General features: G+C 31.5%; 2 protein-coding genes across 2 annotated transcripts; both read right to left on the minus strand.

Annotated features, from left to right (window-relative positions):
• Positions 1–9,781: 9,781 nt before the first annotated feature.
• Positions 9,782–10,758, minus strand: LOC134229959 (complement C1q tumor necrosis factor-related protein 2-like). The gene is made up of 2 exons (XM_062711737.1): positions 10,574–10,758; positions 9,782–10,194 (listed from the first exon to the last, which is right to left on the minus strand). The coding sequence occupies exons 1-2, from the start codon at positions 10,716–10,718 to the stop codon at positions 9,788–9,790; spliced, it is 552 nt and encodes a 183-aa protein (XP_062567721.1). The 5' UTR covers positions 10,719–10,758; the 3' UTR covers positions 9,782–9,787.
• Positions 10,759–11,622: 864 nt separating this feature from the next.
• On the minus strand, positions 11,623–18,257 carry LOC134229962 (C1q-related factor-like). Its single transcript, XM_062711738.1, has 2 exons — positions 18,026–18,257; positions 11,623–12,061 (listed from the first exon to the last, which is right to left on the minus strand). The coding sequence occupies exons 1-2, from the start codon at positions 18,213–18,215 to the stop codon at positions 11,658–11,660; spliced, it is 594 nt and encodes a 197-aa protein (XP_062567722.1). The 5' UTR covers positions 18,216–18,257; the 3' UTR covers positions 11,623–11,657.
• Positions 18,258–19,171: the final 914 nt, after the last annotated feature.

Genomic DNA, 19,171 nt, shown 5'->3' on the forward strand with positions numbered 1-19,171 from the left:
AAGCATGCTTTTTAGTTTGTCGTCATGACCGTTGAACGCCGAGAAAGTACAACGTCACAAGCAAACCATTAACTCTAGCTTACACGAAGGATAATATGCATTCTTAGTCTAGTATGTTCTTAAATAACAATCACATTTACAGTTAATGTAGAAAGTTTAGAAATGTAAATATAAGCAATGAATCATTACTTTTCGAAAGAAATAGTCTCATAACTGCAAAGCAGTGTGCAAACAAATTGAGTAACGCGCGTTAAATAAAATAATGATTTAAATATGCCTTACAAAGGACATCGTCGTGCCCTTTAAATATCGGGAATGTGTATCCAATATTTTTAGAAAAAAAATCGACAGCTTTTATTGATTTAAAAAAGAACACTAATTAAGCTATCATAAATTTGCCAGAAAATGTTTCATCAAACACTTTAATATTTGACAAAGTATTCTGGTTTTATAGGATAAAATATCTCCTCAGCTATTATTCCAAAGAAAAGTGTTTTCTCATAGGTTATCCTTAGTCTATTTTCAAAGACGTTTTTAAAAATATGCAATGTATTTTTTTTTCTTGTTTGAATGTTTTGTACCATTCCTTTTGATAATTTTTCACTCATATGGAGACGCCCCTTTGCTGACGAAAATCTATGCTCGGCACCTAGGGCAATTGAGCACTGATAGAGGGATCCTTTTCGTACCAGGTCCTACTCCTACACGGGACCTCGGTTTATACTGTCTCATTCAAATCATGGGCCATAATTGATGCACCAATGTTACAAAGTATATGAAAGAAAAGTTATAATCACCTAAATTGGAAGAAAGTCCACCTCACGCCATTGTATTAGTGGAAAATCCCTTCTTTCTATAGACTGGTCTGCCTGTCTGATATTCGATATACATTTTCCTGCGTACGGTAAAGACAGGCAATATCAGTCTATTCTTTCCAGTCATGCATTTGGGGCAATCTGAGGGGAAATTAAATTCATTTTTCTTAAAACACATATTTTATTGAAGTTGACTCCAACAGTATGTATATTTTGTTCATATCACTGTTCTATAACCCTTGTTCGCTGATAATTTAATTCTCTCTTTTGACCTTTAAACACAAATCGATCAATTAAAAAAAAATAAAAACGAAACTAGCTAGGTTTTCATAATGACTTAATGAGGAGAGGTCCCAAAAGGGAACTACAACATGTACGTGACATTGTATCTTTAAATATTTAAATCTTACGGTGCATTTTAAATCTTAAAAGCGTTTTTAATTTTACAAGAAGAAAGAAGTGATCTTTAAAATGATAACCTTGCTGAGCTGCATTAATTCTGCGTCGAGAGTAAATTGTACAAGTTAATAATCAGGGATTTTCAGAGGCCAAAAATTACAGAGAGGGGGAAGTGCTAATAGATCCACTAGCTATAGTGTCGATCTTATCTCAGTGAGATGGGTAAAGACTGAAAATTTGGTCTGTCGTCCACTACCCATCTCACTGAGATTAGTGTCGATCATGATTCATCTCTTCTAGCTGTTCTTGGGGTTCTTGAGAAGATTTATAAGATTTCTTTTTTTCTTTTACATATTTCAACGTAAACGTCTTTGATTTGGAATGATTTGTGCCAATTATAGCTAAAATTGGCCCATTATTTGTTGATAACGGGTTTGAAATGCGAAAAATTAGAGATGGCCTGAAGACTGAAGGATAAGCGCCAGACAACAGGTGATCAGTCAAAAGTTCGAGTTTTCAGCTCAGGTAAAACTAAAACATGTAAAAGGGAGATATATTTTGCACACATAATTTTTGTTGTTTAAAGCAAATTTCCAATACAATTAGTTTATATGATCAAAATTAGAAGAAAAAAAATATTTGACTCAACATAGAATATTTCTCTACATTACAATTCATTCAATGGCTATATCATGTAACCCATGTATACAACAAATATAGAAAAGTCTGTATAAGCCAAATGAATGCTTTTATATTCACTCAACTCCTTATAGTGTAAAGAACGAAAAGTCAAGGTACAATTTTCTATGATTAAGAAGTCATGTCCATGTAATATGAAAAAAAAAACAGAAGTATAAAATATTCTAAATGAGGTACAGTATAACTAATGCATTACACCACTCTTGGTGTAATCTTTTTTGTTGATAAATAATTCCTGAGGTTTGTATAAATTTTTGTTCCCTTCGTATCCTGTTTTTAACCCTAAATTGAGTTTGCCTCTACAATTAAAGCAATAAATTAAGTGATTTTAAGCTTAATATTCCCAGTTAAAAGTCTTTTCTTCATATATGCTGCTTTTGAAGTAAATGATTTTATATCCCTATTCTTATAAATCCACAAACATATAAGTTAAACATAATAAAATCAAAATTATCTGTGCTCATTCCATGACAAACTCTGTCAAAATATTACAATTTATTACATATCAATTGTAAAAAAATACTGTAATATTACAATTAAATAAAAAAAATAGTCTGTCAAGGTGTGAAAAAAAATATCAGAAGTTCTGAAAAAGTCTCAGTGCTATAAGATCAATAGAGTAAGTAAACTTAAAGAGACTTAAACAGTAAAGTTTCTCCAAATAATGTTTATCATGTTAGCAACATACATGTATGATGTCTCAGCTGCTCACTATGATGTCACAGTCTACACCATTGTGTAACGAAAAATCAGAGGCAAAAGGAATATCAAGGAAAATTAAAATGTAGAGAAACAGAGAATTTAATGTTTTGCAGTTGGAAATGGAATTTATTTCACTCTACAAAACATAAAATATCCTCTACAAACAATATCTTAGTTACAAATAATTCCAATACACACAGAATGTAATCATGGAATGGCTTATCTATAATTATACATACATGTACAAAGAATAAACAAGTCAAACAAACTGTAAAATGCTGTTAAAAGGTATTGCACATATTGAGTGTATATATCACAATATATTGATACTAATATTTCAAGCACGTCCCGTTTATAAACCAAGGGCTTCCCTTTAATAACATTTACATATAATATGTACATGGTGTACTTATGGCAAAAAGAATAGATAGCCCCCAGCAACACATGGCAATTCGGTGAATTATGAGATGTCAACCTACATTCAGCATTATACACAGTTATATGCTACTGAAATGTAAAGTCAATATACACAGCCAAATTGTTCATGTAGCTCTGTATGAAAACCTGGAAAATAAAGAATCATAAAAATATTGTAAGACCTATGAAATATCAATTACATGAAGGTATTTAATTTGCTTTGTATAGTTTACTTTACTTTATACAGACACTGAATCATTTTTTACACAAAAACTTTGAAGGAGAGACTTTGTTACTTACTCATTAGATCTGTTGTCTGACAATACGCTCCATACGATCCTGGATCCACCTCAGTATTTCAGGGTTTGGACTAGAGATCTCTATTGTACTCCCAGAGAATAGGGAACCCTTCTTGTCCTTCAAAACGAAAAACAACCAGTTTTTTTATTATCTACCCTAAATGTTTCTTATTTTTTAGTTTAAATCTTTTTTACTGTGGTAATATTTGAAATGCATATTTTTCATGCTAGGTGCATGTTTATTTATTAATTTTTTTTTCATGATACCCTTGAAGAAATATAAGTCCCGTTTTACTATGTTGAATTATAAAATTCAAACTAATAAAAGTTTTCAAACTTTAAAAAAAATCGACCCATAAGATTCTTTCTTTGGTTCATATATATATTGACCTAGTAAGGTTTCATTAGTTTAACCAATTTCTATTAGTACTTAGAAATCGCAGATCTTGGCGTTCCCATAATAGTTCTACAATTCTTTCATTATATCAGGGACCTGTATACTTATAGGTCCCTGATTATATAAAAAACAATGTTTTAAAACATTATTTTGCATAAGGTGTAATAAAATGAAAATATCACTTAATTAAGTATCTATTTTTATGAATTTTTAAATTAAATTTTATATGTAGAAAGTTAGATTCTCAGGGAATATTAATCTTGTTGAACATGAAACTTGAAACTTTTTATTTCACTAAAGCCCCCACATGGGGTATGTTAGTACAACAAGAATTTAACAAATGAACAAGGAAACATGTGAACAGTTAACATGATGAACAAGAAAAAGATCTTTGATATGGACAGTACTGAAGGATGTAAAAAATTAAAATTAAAAAATAAAGTTTACATTGTAGGAAGTTCAGGCACTAAATGTTTTAAGAACAGTTTTACAAAACTTAGCTAAACCTATTAGTTCATATACATTAGAAGTATTCATCAAATCAGAAAAAGATAATGTGTTTGGGTTCATGTAAATATTTTTAGGTATAAATTTCTGTCTTTCAGTCTTAAAAAAAGGACACTTGAATATATAATGAAACTCATCACCAAGTTCATTGTTATTGCAGAGGTTACAATGTCTCTCAGATCTATCAATACTATAAAATCTACCAGCTTCAATTGGCAAGTTATGACTAACACAACTAAATTTACTTAAATATAATCTAAGATCATTTGGTAACATGTTTAAATAATTTTCAAAACCAAAATTACACTTGTACATTCTATAGTTGAGGCATTTTGGAGAATTTAATACATTTACATTCCAGTCTTGGATAAATTTATTTTTTAATGTATTCTTTACTAGCACACCAATTTTGCATGATTTATCAACATACTGAGCATTCCACATTAGGTCCAAATTACAATCATGTAAAATATTCTTAATTTCCATAAGCCATTTTGAATGATAAAAACCTTTTAGACTAAATTGATACAAAATTGAGTACAATGTGAAGGAAATTTTCTCATTTTTACCACACAGAATCCTTTTCCAGAAGCTAACCATTCTAGACTTTACTAAAATACTAAGTGGTATTCTACCCAGCTCTCCATAAACAATACAATGAGGAGTAGTCTTTTTAACTTTCAAAATTTTTTTACAAAATTCCATATGAAAGGATTCTAAAATGTTACAGTTTTCAAAACCCCATACTTCTACACCATACAACAATATAGGTACAACCATGAAGTAAGTCAAGTAACTATACATTTAGGAGTTATCTTTCATTGACAATATGGAGGAATGATCCATAGAGAACAGGAAAAAAGACATTCGTATTTTTTTACGGCGGCACAACGTTTTAAATTCAGTGAAAGATTTACAATTTAAAAAGACAGACAAAACAAATACATCAAATCTATTTTAAAGCTTCAAAAGTGTATGAAGATATATACAGCTTTTTTTGAAAGATCCAAATGTATTTCAATGAATAAAATTTTAATTTTTATATTCGATATTCGTTGCCAGGCGTTCCCCGTCTGTCTGTAAACGTTTCACATTTCTTCTCAGTAAACTGATGGACAAACTTAAACAACGTTAACGTTGTTACAAATCATTATTGGTAACTTAAGGATAATTTTAAAGTATTCTGTGAAATTTTACTAATGAAGTATTAGATATTTGATGTCTCAAAAAAAAAGAAATGTGAACGAGAAAAGGGTGGGGAAACAAAAGAGTATTTTAAAACCTTTATACATCGATGAAAAATATTTTTAGATTTTTAGCTCACCTGAGCCGAAGGCTCACATTTTGTCCGTCGTCTGTCCGTCTGTCCGTCCGTCTGTAAACTTTTCACATTTTCGACTTCTTCTCAAGAACCACTGGGCCAATTTTGACCAAACTTGGTACAAAGCATCCTAGGGTGAAGGGAAATTTATGTTCTTAAAATAAAGGGCCAAGTCCCCTCACAAGGGGAGATAATCAAGAAAAGACAAAAATAGGGTGGGGTCATTAAAAAATCTTTTTCTCAAGAAACACCGGTCCAGTAAAGCTGATACTTATGTTGAAGCTTCCTTGTATAATGTATATTATAAATTGTTCAAATCATGACCCCCGGGGGAAGGGCGGGGCCACAATGGGGAATCAAAGTTTTACATAGAAATATATAGGAAAAATCTTTGAAAATCTTCTTCTCAAGAACTACTGGGCCAGAAAAGCTGAAACTTATGTGGAAGCATCCTGGGGTAGGGTAGATTCTAAATTGTTCAAATCATGACCCCCGTGGGAAGGGCGGGGCTACAATGGTAAATCAAAGTTTTACATAGAAATATATAGGAAAAATCTTTGAAAATCTTCTTCTCAAGAACCACTTGGCCAGAAAAGCTGAAACTTATGTGGAAGCATCCTTGGGTAGTATAGATTCTAAATTGTTCAAATCATGACCCCCGGGGGAAGGGTGGGGTAACAATGGGGAATCAAAGTTTTACATAGAAATATATAGGAAAAATCTTTGAAAATCTTCTTCTTAAGAACCACTGGGCCAGAAAAGCTGAAACTTTATAGAAGGATCCTTGGGTAGTGTAAATTTCAAAATGTCTAAATTATTATCAGTGGGGTTAGGTGGGGATGCATTGTGTATTATAAGAAGGAAATCTGGTAAAGAACAGAATGGTCAAAGCTTCTCAGGTGAGTGATGTGGCCCATGGGCCTCTTGTTATAAATATATTTAGGGTAAAAGGTAATATTCTGAAATTAACAACTTCATATTTGATTTAAGAAGTGTGTCTTTTTTTTCTCAGTAAAAATCTTCAAAGAAACGAAGTAATGAGAAAGTGTTTAAATGAGGGACTAATAATCTTTTGAAAGGGAGACAATCAAGGAAATTGCAATATTATGGTACATTCATAACGAAATCTTTTTCTCAGTAACGACTATGCCAGAAAGTTAAACTTGCGCTGTCTAAGATAGGGTAGTAATAAATTGTTCAAATTATGACCCTAGGGGTAGGTAAGCCTTAATAGGGAAATAAGATACCTTGAATTTTTAATAAAACCAATGTTTTAAAAAACCTTTCAGAATTATATGTAATTCATCTTCCGAGAAAAATCACTGTACCAGAAAAAAAGTTAATGTAAATGCAGCTTGAGGCAGTGTTAAGTTTTAGTTGTTTAAATCAGATTCCCAGGGACTTGTGTGATTGAGGCTAATTATAGGATGGAAGGCTTATATTGAAATAAATGTGACAAATCTTTCTACATCCACTAAAGGAAAACAATAGACCGTAAATTTAATTTAAACATATTTAAGGAATAACTGCCTTATTTTTCGATTTCATGATGTGATCAATCGATTGGGTTGCGTGATAATTTGCATAAAATTATCACGCAAGCCAATCGATTGATCATCGTCATGAAATTGAAAAATCTGACAGTTATTCCTTATATTTACATGCTTTGATTCCGCCAATCCACGGGCTCCAAGCCCTGCTTCTGTCTAGCTGTTTGTCCAGCCCTGCATGTGGGTTTTTTGGAACCGCGCCAATACATTGATGGGGAAATAAAGTACATTTACAATTTATAATTTTATCTCGGACAAAGACATTGGAAATGTAAATATTGAAATATAAACATATTAGATACATGTTTTCCAACTAAGACTGCATGTCCTCTCCTCTCCTAATAAGAACACGTTGATTCAATATTGTTTAAAGCATGATCCTTTCAGGAAGGATGTGCCACAACGGGGATTTAAAGTTTACCATAAGCTTTCTGAGGTCATGTAGAATTTTTTTCATATCATAGCTGGTTATTGCATGGCGCAGTGGTTGGAGCATCTGCTCAAGAGTTGCAAAGTAAGTAGATGATCCTTACGTATCAGAATCCTACCATTGGATTTGTAGACCGGTCCTTCGGATGAGACCTTATAAACCGAGGCCCCTGCTGAGTAGCCCTTAGTGTGAGTATAGGACAATATACGTAGCTCTCCACGACCAAATGGTGGAGTTTCCATATAAGTGAAAGGGGCGTTAAACAATAAACAATCAATCATTTCATAGCCCTTATTGCGGATTTGTAGGGTGAGTCCACAATAATGGACAGAAGTTTTACATTGAACTTAACAAGAAGAATTTAAAATATTTCTCAAGCACTAAATTTAATGTATTTTAAATTTCCAATGATATCAAAGTTGTATTAATTCATATTCATATTTCTTCAAATTATAGACGTTTTTTTAGAACTGGTTAAAATCAAGATCACATCTTATGCTATGCATGAGTTTAAGGGAAAACAATTTTCTTTGCCGAACCTAAAGGCTATGTTAGCAATATTGATATTGAAGAACAATCTGTTGTGCGGATTCAGAGATCCACTAGAGTTTGGGTTAGGTACGTTATAATAAGTAAATGTTATTATATGTAAAGATTTTTTTTTTTTTAATCGTAATGATAGATCAGCAGTTTTATACATGTACTCATTATGACTGTGTGCGTGAGTTTCCAGCTACCTCAACATATCTCTGGGATTTTAGCAGAACAGTCGAAGTAAAATAAGGAAAACCACATGGAGATTACTTGGAAAAACTGTTCATCATCTATTTTTCAGTTAATGGAAATCTTTTATATTAATTATGTATGATTCAATACTTTTGTATTCAAAGCCCTCATTATATAAATAATTAATATTTTCCGCGGTACGGAGATTAGCGGAAAATAATTGTCTTATTGATTCGGAAATAAAGTTATCCAATGAAATTAGAGGTTTAAACTCACGTGACGTGAGTCTATGAGATGTGTTCGAATAGCACGAGAAATCAGTTCTAGCCCGTCTTCTGAAGAAGACAAGTCAAATTTTATTATAATATTATTGTAATAATATGCTAGATAATCGTTTATCATATATATATTTTTTAGAGGCTGTCATATTATATTATAGGGCAAAAGGTTTCCAGAGGTTTTTCTACTTTGAAAAAGTCAAAAGTTTTTTATCTCTGGTTTTCATCCTGGCCATCCAAGTTTTGTATAGATCTATACCACACTAAATAAGGGGTTTTTCTATTGATACATCTGTATTAAAAAGGAAGTTATATGACTTTTGTTTTCATGTATATTGTGTTTGAATGTATGTGTTATAATAAATTTCCGGCTCCCCGATATGCTTCCTGGGCTAGTCGGCAAATATATATTTGCGTTTTGTCTTTTGTAAGAATAGAAAAGACCATAAACTTATCCATTTTCTTATACTGCATAAGGAAGCCGCGGAAAAGCATCACTGAAATGACGTAAATACATCTGCAATACCTCGTGATCTATAATCATTGTGTGTTTTTAATCACCCCATCAGATAGAAAACTCTATCAAACCTTGCATTAGCGCCTTGAAGCATTACACTGCAATACTCCAGTTGCAATTTTTTGAAATCGGTCAATCATTTGTTCTCGCAATTTTTATTTATGGATACAGAAATCAAAACACGTTTACAGCAAACACATCATTGAAATAAACTTGAAAACTTGACTTGAAACAGTTCTGTAGGAAATAGACTTTAAAAGCCATATACTAGGACGGTATGATTGACGTTTCTCTATAAAACCCATACTTGGTATTACCGGTATTCTGTCGTTTGCGTCCTCAAATTTCCACACATTCAAATGAATATGATCATAAAAGTTCTAATTAAACCAGTTTTATTTTTTATGGAATCTTCAGCTTCAGTTTTTCTATCATTAACCGAATAGTTCGTGCAATCAGAAAAACTGAGAATACTCTCTTTCAAAAACCGGAATATTTTTAATTCATTATATTATTGTTCTATGAGTCAAATCAGTAAGATATTAGATAACTCTTTAAATCATTAAATGTAATGTTTTTTGCTTCAATCCACAGAAAGAAACACATCCTACTTGTTTCTTATTTCATAATTAATATTGATTTTTTTTTCATTTAGCACCATGATGCATACATTTTATAATTCAATAAATTAAGATGAATTCAGTGATATATTCTTTATTTAGTAAACATATTAATCTGCATGAACTAAATGTCCAGTGAAAGAAGAGTAGCCCGATCCTTTTATAAAGTTCCCGTTAGTGCTGTAATGGCGAACCCAGACATCGGAGCCGACGTTCAGATGAACTGTAGAAGCACACGTTCCAGTGGACTCATAAGTCCTAGAGCCTCTACCACGACAAAGATAGGATCCATCCCGTACCAGTTCAAAGTCTATGTAGTCGCTAGAATAAGACTGGACACTTGCAACAAAGTGATAAATACCTGCGATTGGTGCCTTAAACCGTCCAACATGAGCATTATAAGCATCCCCTTCATTAAGTTTAACTGCGTTATAGATAATGGCTTCATTGTAAGCAACAGGATGCACATCACTCGACAAGTAGGCAGAAAAAGCAACTGCGGGACTGGCAGGATTACCTAATGTGTAACGTTCATTGTTTTAAAGATACTCAAATTGTATTACACATGTATCTTATATTTTCCTTCTATATTGTAGCCATGTGATTAAGGAGATATATTTACTCGAATGTAACATATATTTTACGAAAATACAAGGGAAAATATTTTCTAATCTTATTACTTTTATAAAACTACAGAGCAAATTATTTTCTTTCTTACATTGCTAAAGGGCCTCTTATCAAATAAAAAATCAATATTTATGTTAGTTTTCTATTTTAATGTGTTTTTTTTTAATCGCAAAGGATTTTATTTAAAAAAAGTAAATAAAAGTCAACTGAAAACCCATTGACAATATTTTTGATGTTACTAAACAATAAAAAATAAAAATACCACACACTTGCTCGTTTTTCTGTTTCCTTTACTAAGCAAGTCCTGTGTTCTTTTTCAAGTCTATTGATTCTTTTTTCTAAGTCCTCAAATTTTGATGCGTCGTTTCCATTACAGAATACAAGAGCGCACACAAGAACACACACACGTAACATTCTGCAGCAATTCGAAGTCTGTATTAAAATTGTCAGACCCCTTATCTCTTACATAAACCAGGGCAAAGGTACCTTGACATGTTAAACTAAAATAATTCACGGAGTAAAATGTTATTATCAATTAATTCTATGAAGAAATCTAAAAGTCCTTAAGCAGATAAATAAAAAGAAGCAAGGAAAGCCTCTCTCCCTTTAAAAGAAATGAAACTTGAAAGACAGAGAGAAAGAATGAAAGAAACACACAAACAAAAAGAAATAAACAAAATGAAAAAGAAATAAGAAAATAACAACAACAAATGAAAAGAAACAAACCAACTAATAAACAAACCAAAATTGAAAGAAAAAATCAAGCAAATGTCATGATGTAAACTTTGAATTTACTAGGGGTGGAAAATGTAAAAAATTGACCACATGATTCGAAAAAAAAAATTTAAAAAAACGAAATTTTATTTTAGCAATGAGTCAGAAATGGTTATAAAGATTTTTCAGTAAAGAACTTTCTAGAATTGTGGTTTTTAAAAAGGGATTGAAAGAAAAATTACAATTAAGTTATTTGATATGAATACAGAAACATTAACGCTTTAAAATCATACTTTGATTTTTTCCCAGAATTCCGCATCGTCAAATGTAAATATTGGGCAAGAATACAAACGTATATCTATTCGAAATATTTACAATGCAGATCTAAACATACCTTCTGTGTTCCCTAAGAACCATATTTAAAAGATGTGGATTATGATACTTCTTCGTTAGACAATTCCCTTAAACATTCTCTAGATCAGTCGTTTTTGTAGAATGGCTTTAGTGGTTTCTTATGACAAGTAATTGTTTTTTTTTCAGTTTTAATAAGAGCTCTTGATATATATATAAGAAATAGGTTGTTTGTCTACACGTAAAAAAGGAGATCAATAAAATAACTATCTTTAATTCCTTCAATATTTACAAAATCAAATGACCAGTGAATACTGCATAATTATTTCCCTTGGCATCGTTACCGTTGGTGCTTTTATGCCTTACAAAAACCCTCCCTCCATCTGGAACCTGGAGAATAGCGGAACAGATGCCCATCGACTGGTTAGTTGTTGTAGTGCGTCCAGCACATACCTCGCCGCCATTAAATATCATTTGGAAATCCAGATTTCGGCCTTCAGTTGACCACATGGTTGCTATAAACTGGTATACCCCAGTAGATGTGGCTTCAAACATTCCCGTGAGCGTGTCATATGTATTCCCCTCGTTCGTGATGACGGAGTCGTAAGCAATGATTTGATTGGAGCCTAGCGGGTAAATGTTTGATACCAATCGTGCATGGAATACAACTGGCTGTATGGAACAATTTACAGCTGCAAATAAGTGATCAATTCAATTACAGAAGCATCGTCAGAAACCCACGGGTGATCTCGTCTTTACTTATCACCCGTGGGCAAACTCGCCGAAATTTCGTCGTATGTAATTAAATATGCATGGGTCATTTGATTGGTCGCATTACAGAGTCCATCGTCGGAAACCCACGGGTGATTTCGTCTTTACTTATCACCCGTGGGCAAACTCGCTGAAATATAGCCGTAAAATATGCTAATTTGTTGTTATCAGAAAGATACGTTTATTACTTTGCTATTGATGGTAAATATTACAAATTGACGCTCGTTAAAACGTGCGAAGTTTGATTTAAAACAAGTACAGCATGAACAGGTCACTGACATTAATATCCGTCAGATCTTATGAAGGAGTACCTCTTTCTAACTGCAAAATGCACCGTTGAGTGGATTTATCAGCTGTGTTAACTACGGAATGAGTTTTTCATGTTTTTTGGCAGTGCCGAACTTGCAAACGTAGCGTGAACTGTGATTCGTTGTTCACGCATTCTCAATTTATAGTGCCAAATCGACTTTGGGAAAAGTCAAATAATTTTGTGAACAGAAACTAACACTTTTATATGTCATTTGAAACATTGAAGTGTATAGTTATTAAAAATCACAATTTGATTTACATACTTCATGCTGTGTTTTGTTGACCTCCTTCGAAATGAATGTGGTTGGAGGGCTAATTTTACACCAAGATATTTACATGATGTTGAAAAGCCATATTTGGAAAGGAAAGAATTTTAGTGAAAAATACAAAATTAAGATAATACACTCCGAATTTTGTTAACTATAAACATTTTTGAAACCGTTTAAGCACATTTGTAAAAGGGTGTGGAACCTTTGATTCAATTATTAGTAAAAACAAAACAGGCATAATTTTCACTTAAATGGAATTATTTTCTTTTTATTTTAAAAAGTTTTTATCAAATCTGACGATAAGCTAAATGATGACAACATTACCTAAAATTATTATTCATTCATTCTTTATGAAATGATTCTTCATTATTTAATTCTTTATCAATCTATTCAGAAAAACGCACATTATTTAAAATATCAGCAGGTAAAATATTTCGCCATTACCTGATTACGAAGTGTTTGTTAAATATCACGTAAATATCGCACATAGATATCATACAAAAATAAAAGTATATTCGGGGAAAATGAATATATTATTTCAAATTATTGAATTTTATGAATTTTCTTATCTGTGTTCTTGACAAAGGGTTGAATTGAAAATTCAAGTTATTACTTATCTGTAGAGGAATCATTTAATTTATGACACCCCCTTCCATCATTTAATCTGTTGATTATTTCAATTGCTTAACTGCTTGTGAAAACTTTATCGTCAAATCTCTAAAACAATACAAAGTTACCCCCACCACCCTTAAAAAGGTTTGTTAATAATTACATTTGCAAATAATATGTGCTCTATAGAGCAATATATGTACATTCTACATTAATATAACGTAAATTGAATTTTCAGTACCATTAAAGCATAGATGCATATGTTCTAAGTTCTACATGTATGTCTAAGCAACAACTTAAATTGGAAAAATCAGGTGCACAATTTAATACATGTATTTCTTATGCAAAGCAACAAAAATGGAAATGGATTCAATATCGACCAGCTTCTTGACACCCAACACTCACAGCCGTATTTTTTCTTTAACCCGATGTGGAAGCCCCCCCCCTCCCCCCCCCCCCCATGCAGCTCATCGCCTTTTCTGTGGCATTATATTTCCTACGAAAAATGATAGTTTCTTCTTCAAAATGTTTAGCTTGGTATACAATTTAAGTGTATACTACGATTTTTTTAAGTTGATGATACACTATCAGTTCAAACAACCAGCAAAATACAAACTTTAAGAAAGTTTTGTTTCCGATTTATGTTCTGAATGATAACGTGCATTACACTTAAAACTATGCAATATTAACCAATTGCTCACATTGGAAACATTCGATCATTTAACCACAATTTTACTTGTGAGTAATATTACTCGTATGTCAATTCAATTTTCAAATCACACGGATGCACAATATATTGTGTAAAAAGGTTCACCTTTGCATGTGCACTTCCATTTGCATTTCTGCACTCTTGTTACAAAAAATAATGCCATTTTAATGTTTTTTGTAAATATCTTTCTGAGATTTATCGTAACTTTTAATTCATCGATATTTACGTGTTAGTATTTATTCACAAATTAAGTAAGAGAACTTCACTGTTTCCTATGGGTCAAATTGCCTTACACTCAAGCACTAGAATATGCCTTTATTTAAAAGTGGAATAATTAAACAACAGCATTAAAAGTTACGATAAATCTCAGAAAGATATTTACGTTACCGATATTTACGTTACCAATATTTACGTTACCATGTTTTAAGTAAATTAAAATTAAAATCTTAAGCTGTTTGAACAGATTTTCAAGTGAATTTTAATTATTTAAAAGAAAAAAACATGAAGAAATACACTCTTTCTTAAAATGGCATTATTTTTTGTAACAAGAGTGCAGAAATGCAAATGGAAGTGCACATGCAAAGGTGAACCTTTTTACACAATATATTGTGCATCCGTGTGATTTGAAAATTGAATTGACATACGAGTAATATTACTCACAAGTAAAATTGTGGTTTAATGATCGAATGTTTCCAATGTGAGAAATTGGTTAATATTGCATAGTTTTAAGTGTAATGCACGTTATCATTCAGAACATACATCGGAAACAAAACTTTCTTAAAGTTTGTATTTTGCTGATTGTTTGAACTGATAGTGTATCATCAACTTAAAAAATCGTAGTATACACTTAAATTGTATACCAAGCTAAACATTTTGAAGAAGAAACTATCATTTTTCGTAGGAAATATAATGCCACAGAAAAGGGGCTGCGCTGCATGGGGGGGGGGGGGGGGGGGGCTTCCACATCGAGTTAAAGAAAAAATACGGCTGTGAGTGTTGGGTGTCAAGAAACTGGTCGATATTGAATCCATTTCCATTTTAGTTGCTTTGCATAAGAAATACATGTATTAAATGTATTAAATTGTGCACCTGATTTTTCCCATTTAAATTGTTGCTTAGACATACATGTAGAACTTAGAACATATGCATCTATGCTTTAATGGTACTGAAAATTCAATTTACGTTATATTAATGTAGAATGTACATATATTGCTCTATAGAGTACATATTATTTGCAAATGTAATTATTAACAAACCTTTTTAAGGGTGGTGGGGGTAACTTTGTTTTGTTTTAGAGATTTGACGATTAAGTTTACACAAGCAATAAAGCATTTGAAAAAATCAACGGATTGAATGATGGAAGGGGGGTGTCATAAATTAAATGATTCCTCTACAGATAAGTAATAACTTGAATTTTCAATTCAACCCTTTGTCAAGAACACAGATAAGAAAATTCATTAAATTCAATAATTTGAAATAATATATTTATTTTTCCCCGAATATACTTTTATTTTGTATGATTTATCTATGTGCGATATTTACGTGATATTAAACAAACACTTTGTAATCAGGTAATGGCGAAATATTTTACCTGCTGATATTCTAAATAATGTGCGTTTTTCTGAATAGATTAATAAAGACTTAAAAAATGAAGAATCATTTCATAAAGAATGAATGAATAATAATTATATAATAGTGTTGCATTATGCATGTACTATGCCTAAATAGTAGGCAGGGTTTGACACATGGTGCACGAGCCGGAGGCGAGTGCACTATGTGTCAAACCCTGCCTACTATTTAGGCATAGTACATGCATAATGCAACACTATTGTTATTATTATGCTGACTGTTGTTATTATTTATGCGGCAATCCATTTGATTTTTTCCTGAAAATAATGGTGGTAACACAACGCACTTGCAAAAAGCCAAAAACTCATTCAAAATCTTCATGCTAGAATTAGTTGCATGCTTAGTTATTTTGTTTACTAGTATTTTCTCTAAATAAGTAAGAATTTTCTGTCACAAAGATACTCACCTTTATTTTCTGTTTTGTTAGTAAGACTGATTTGTTTACAGAAGTGGATTCTCATTGATAATTTTCTTTTACATCCTTCAATCAAGCGCTATATAAAAAAGCGTTTTAATGACCCCATGATATCAATTCATCTAACGATCTGTATAAAATTAGTTTGAAACTTTGTTGTACACATTTATCTCAGATTCCTTAGAATAAATATAACTGTTTTCAAATAATATTTGTCTATTTTCTCCTTGTGTCAATTGTATACATTCAGTTTATATATTTAATAAAATTCTCCAAATCAGTGATCGTCTCTGTGGCGTAATCGATAAGGCATCGGACTGGCAACCTCACGGTCGTGAGTTCGATTCCCGATATGTCTAAAGTAGAGTTTTCTTCAGAAAGTAAAGCCGTGCTCTATTTCGGCATAGTATGCTTACGCTATATAAATCCTTAGACCACTATGCGAGAATAGTAGGGTATGGGCTATATAGAGACAAACTGACAGGAAGCATAATAATCTTTAATAATATTTTCATCATTTAGCTTATCGTCAGATTTGATAAAAACTTTTTAAAATAAAAAGAAAATAATTTCATTTAAGTGAAAATTATGCCTGTTTTGTTTTTACTAATAATTGAATCAAAGGTTCCACACCCTTTTACAAATGTGCTTAAACGGTTTCAAAAATGTTTATAGTTAACAAAATTCGGAGTGTATTATCTTAATTTTGTATTTTTCACTAAAATTCTTTCCTTTCCAAATATGGCTTTTCAACATCATGTAAATATCTTGGTGTAAAATTAGCCCTCCAACCGCATTCATTTCGAAGGAGGTCAACAAAACACAGCATGAAGTATGTAAATCAAATTGTGAGTTTTAATAACTATACACTTCAATGTTTCAAATAACATATAAAAGTGTTAGTTTCTGTTCACAAAATTATTTGACTTTTCCCAAAGTCGATTTGGTACCATAAATTGAGAATGCGTGAACAACGAATCACAGTTCACGTTACGTATGCAAGTTCGGCACTGCCAAAAAACATGAAAAACTCATTCCGTAGTTAACACAGCTGATAAATCCACTCAACGGTGCATTTTGCAGTTAGAAAGAGGTACTCCTTCATAAGATCTGACGGATATTAATGTCAGTGACCTTTACTAAATTGATTTTCATTGTTTTAAATCAAACTTCGCACGTTTTAACGAGCGTAAATTTGAAATATTTACCATCAATAACAAAGTAATAAACGTATTTTTCAAAATTGAAGAGTTCTAACTTTCTGAGAACAACAAATTAGGATATTTTACGGCTATATTTCGGCGATTTTGCCCACGGGTGATAAGTAAAGACGAAATCACCCGTGGGTTTCCGACGATGTTATAGAGGATGCAGGGATATAGATGATATTTCAGTCAAGAAAAATAAATTTTAAAATCCCAGAATTGAACAGAAAATCTATTATTGCTATGTGTAATTGAAAATGTAAATTATGTAGCTGCAAGACTGGATTTCTGTTTCATATTATATTTTCTTTGAGGTCATTGTTGTTACATGTAATACAAGGATCGATTATTTTATTTTTAAAAAATCACCCAAAATGAAATTTAAGAAAAATATTTGCATTATTTTTACCTTTAAGATGCATAGACACAGATTTCAAGTTAATATTGTCTCAAATTTTCTTTATAGTATAACTTTAAATTTGTGTCTTTGCACCTTTGAGGTCCAACATACACATATTGTCCACATTTCAAGTATAATCAGTTTTATTTTACCCTTTATTTAAAATATAAAATAGAATATGAAAACACAAAAGTGAGAACTTTTGGACAGTTGTTTTAACAATAACTATGTTAGCGATAATTTGGCTTTGTCAGATAAAACACTAGGAAACAAAGATTGTGAAAATCTTAAATTAATGTCCTTCAAAAGGTTTTAGAAATAAACAGAGTTTATTACTCACCTTTCCGGGTTCTGGAATGGTAAAGTCCTTTTTCGGTAACATGATCTCGAAGCACAGAATTCAGATTTTTTTGTACAGCTAAGTCATTTTCGAGAACAACTATATTTTTTTCCAAGTTTAGAATGTCGGTTGAAAATGATGAAACAATTAGCATAAAAATATGACAAGTAAAAGTCATTAAACCCCACATGCCTAGTACACTGACTTTTCAGTACGTTTAAACTGAGAAGGAAAAATTCTTATCTTCTTTTTCATGACGTCTTGATCTAAGTACAGTAAAAACATATTTTGCCCCCCCCCCCCTCTTCCTCTCCCTATTCAGTTCAAGACAAATTTTGAAAACCTCTCGACATGTACAAAGTAGTATACACGTATATTGTATAAAAAATTTTAACCAATCTCTCTCTCTCTCTCTCATTTAAATTTTGAATTTAAGACATATTTAAAGTCATATATGGCGTAACTGATCAAATTTTTTTTTTAAAATACAAAATTCAGTAAAGAAATAAAGTTTATAATTTAAATTAAAGCTTTTTATACAATTCTGAACACGGAGAAAATCTCGTTTCATCTAATAAAACGATTTTATCTTCTCTGTAATGTGTTATTTAAATCTTTTGTATTTTCTTCCGAGTCGGAGAAAATTCCGAGAATCCAAATTAAATTGTGATATCTTTATAACGCAATTGACTTAGATTTTGTAATTTAGGGAAAAGTTCTATCTTTATATAAAGTAATGATACAAATAATAAGTTCTTATAATTTTAGTCTAATAATTTTCATTCTACATACGCCATATATGGCTTTAACATATGGCGTCAAGGGTGATGAAAACAGGTAATACATGTACTTTCAAGTCTGTAGATAGTTCCCCGGACTTAGAACATAGTTAAAATTTACCCTATCAAAGTTTGATTTAGAATGTTGATGTTAGTCATTATAGAATGTAGACCTTGAACGGTAAGTTTTCTTTGGTGATTAGATATGCGACTTTGCATCATTTTCTTTGTAATTTTATATAAATTTTTGACATACTAGTATTTTTGACATTGTGACAAATCTTACAAAATTCTACCACTTTTAATACCTGGAAAATAAAAATCGGATTACCTCTTCGAACATTAATCTATGAAAAATATTGCTGAT

Source organism: Saccostrea cucullata, unplaced genomic scaffold (assembly GCF_032062105.1).
Source record: "Saccostrea cucullata isolate Sc308-1 unplaced genomic scaffold, CSIRO_AGI_Scuc_v1 ctg683, whole genome shotgun sequence".
NCBI classification, from domain to species: Eukaryota; Metazoa; Mollusca; class Bivalvia; order Ostreida; family Ostreidae; genus Saccostrea; species Saccostrea cuccullata.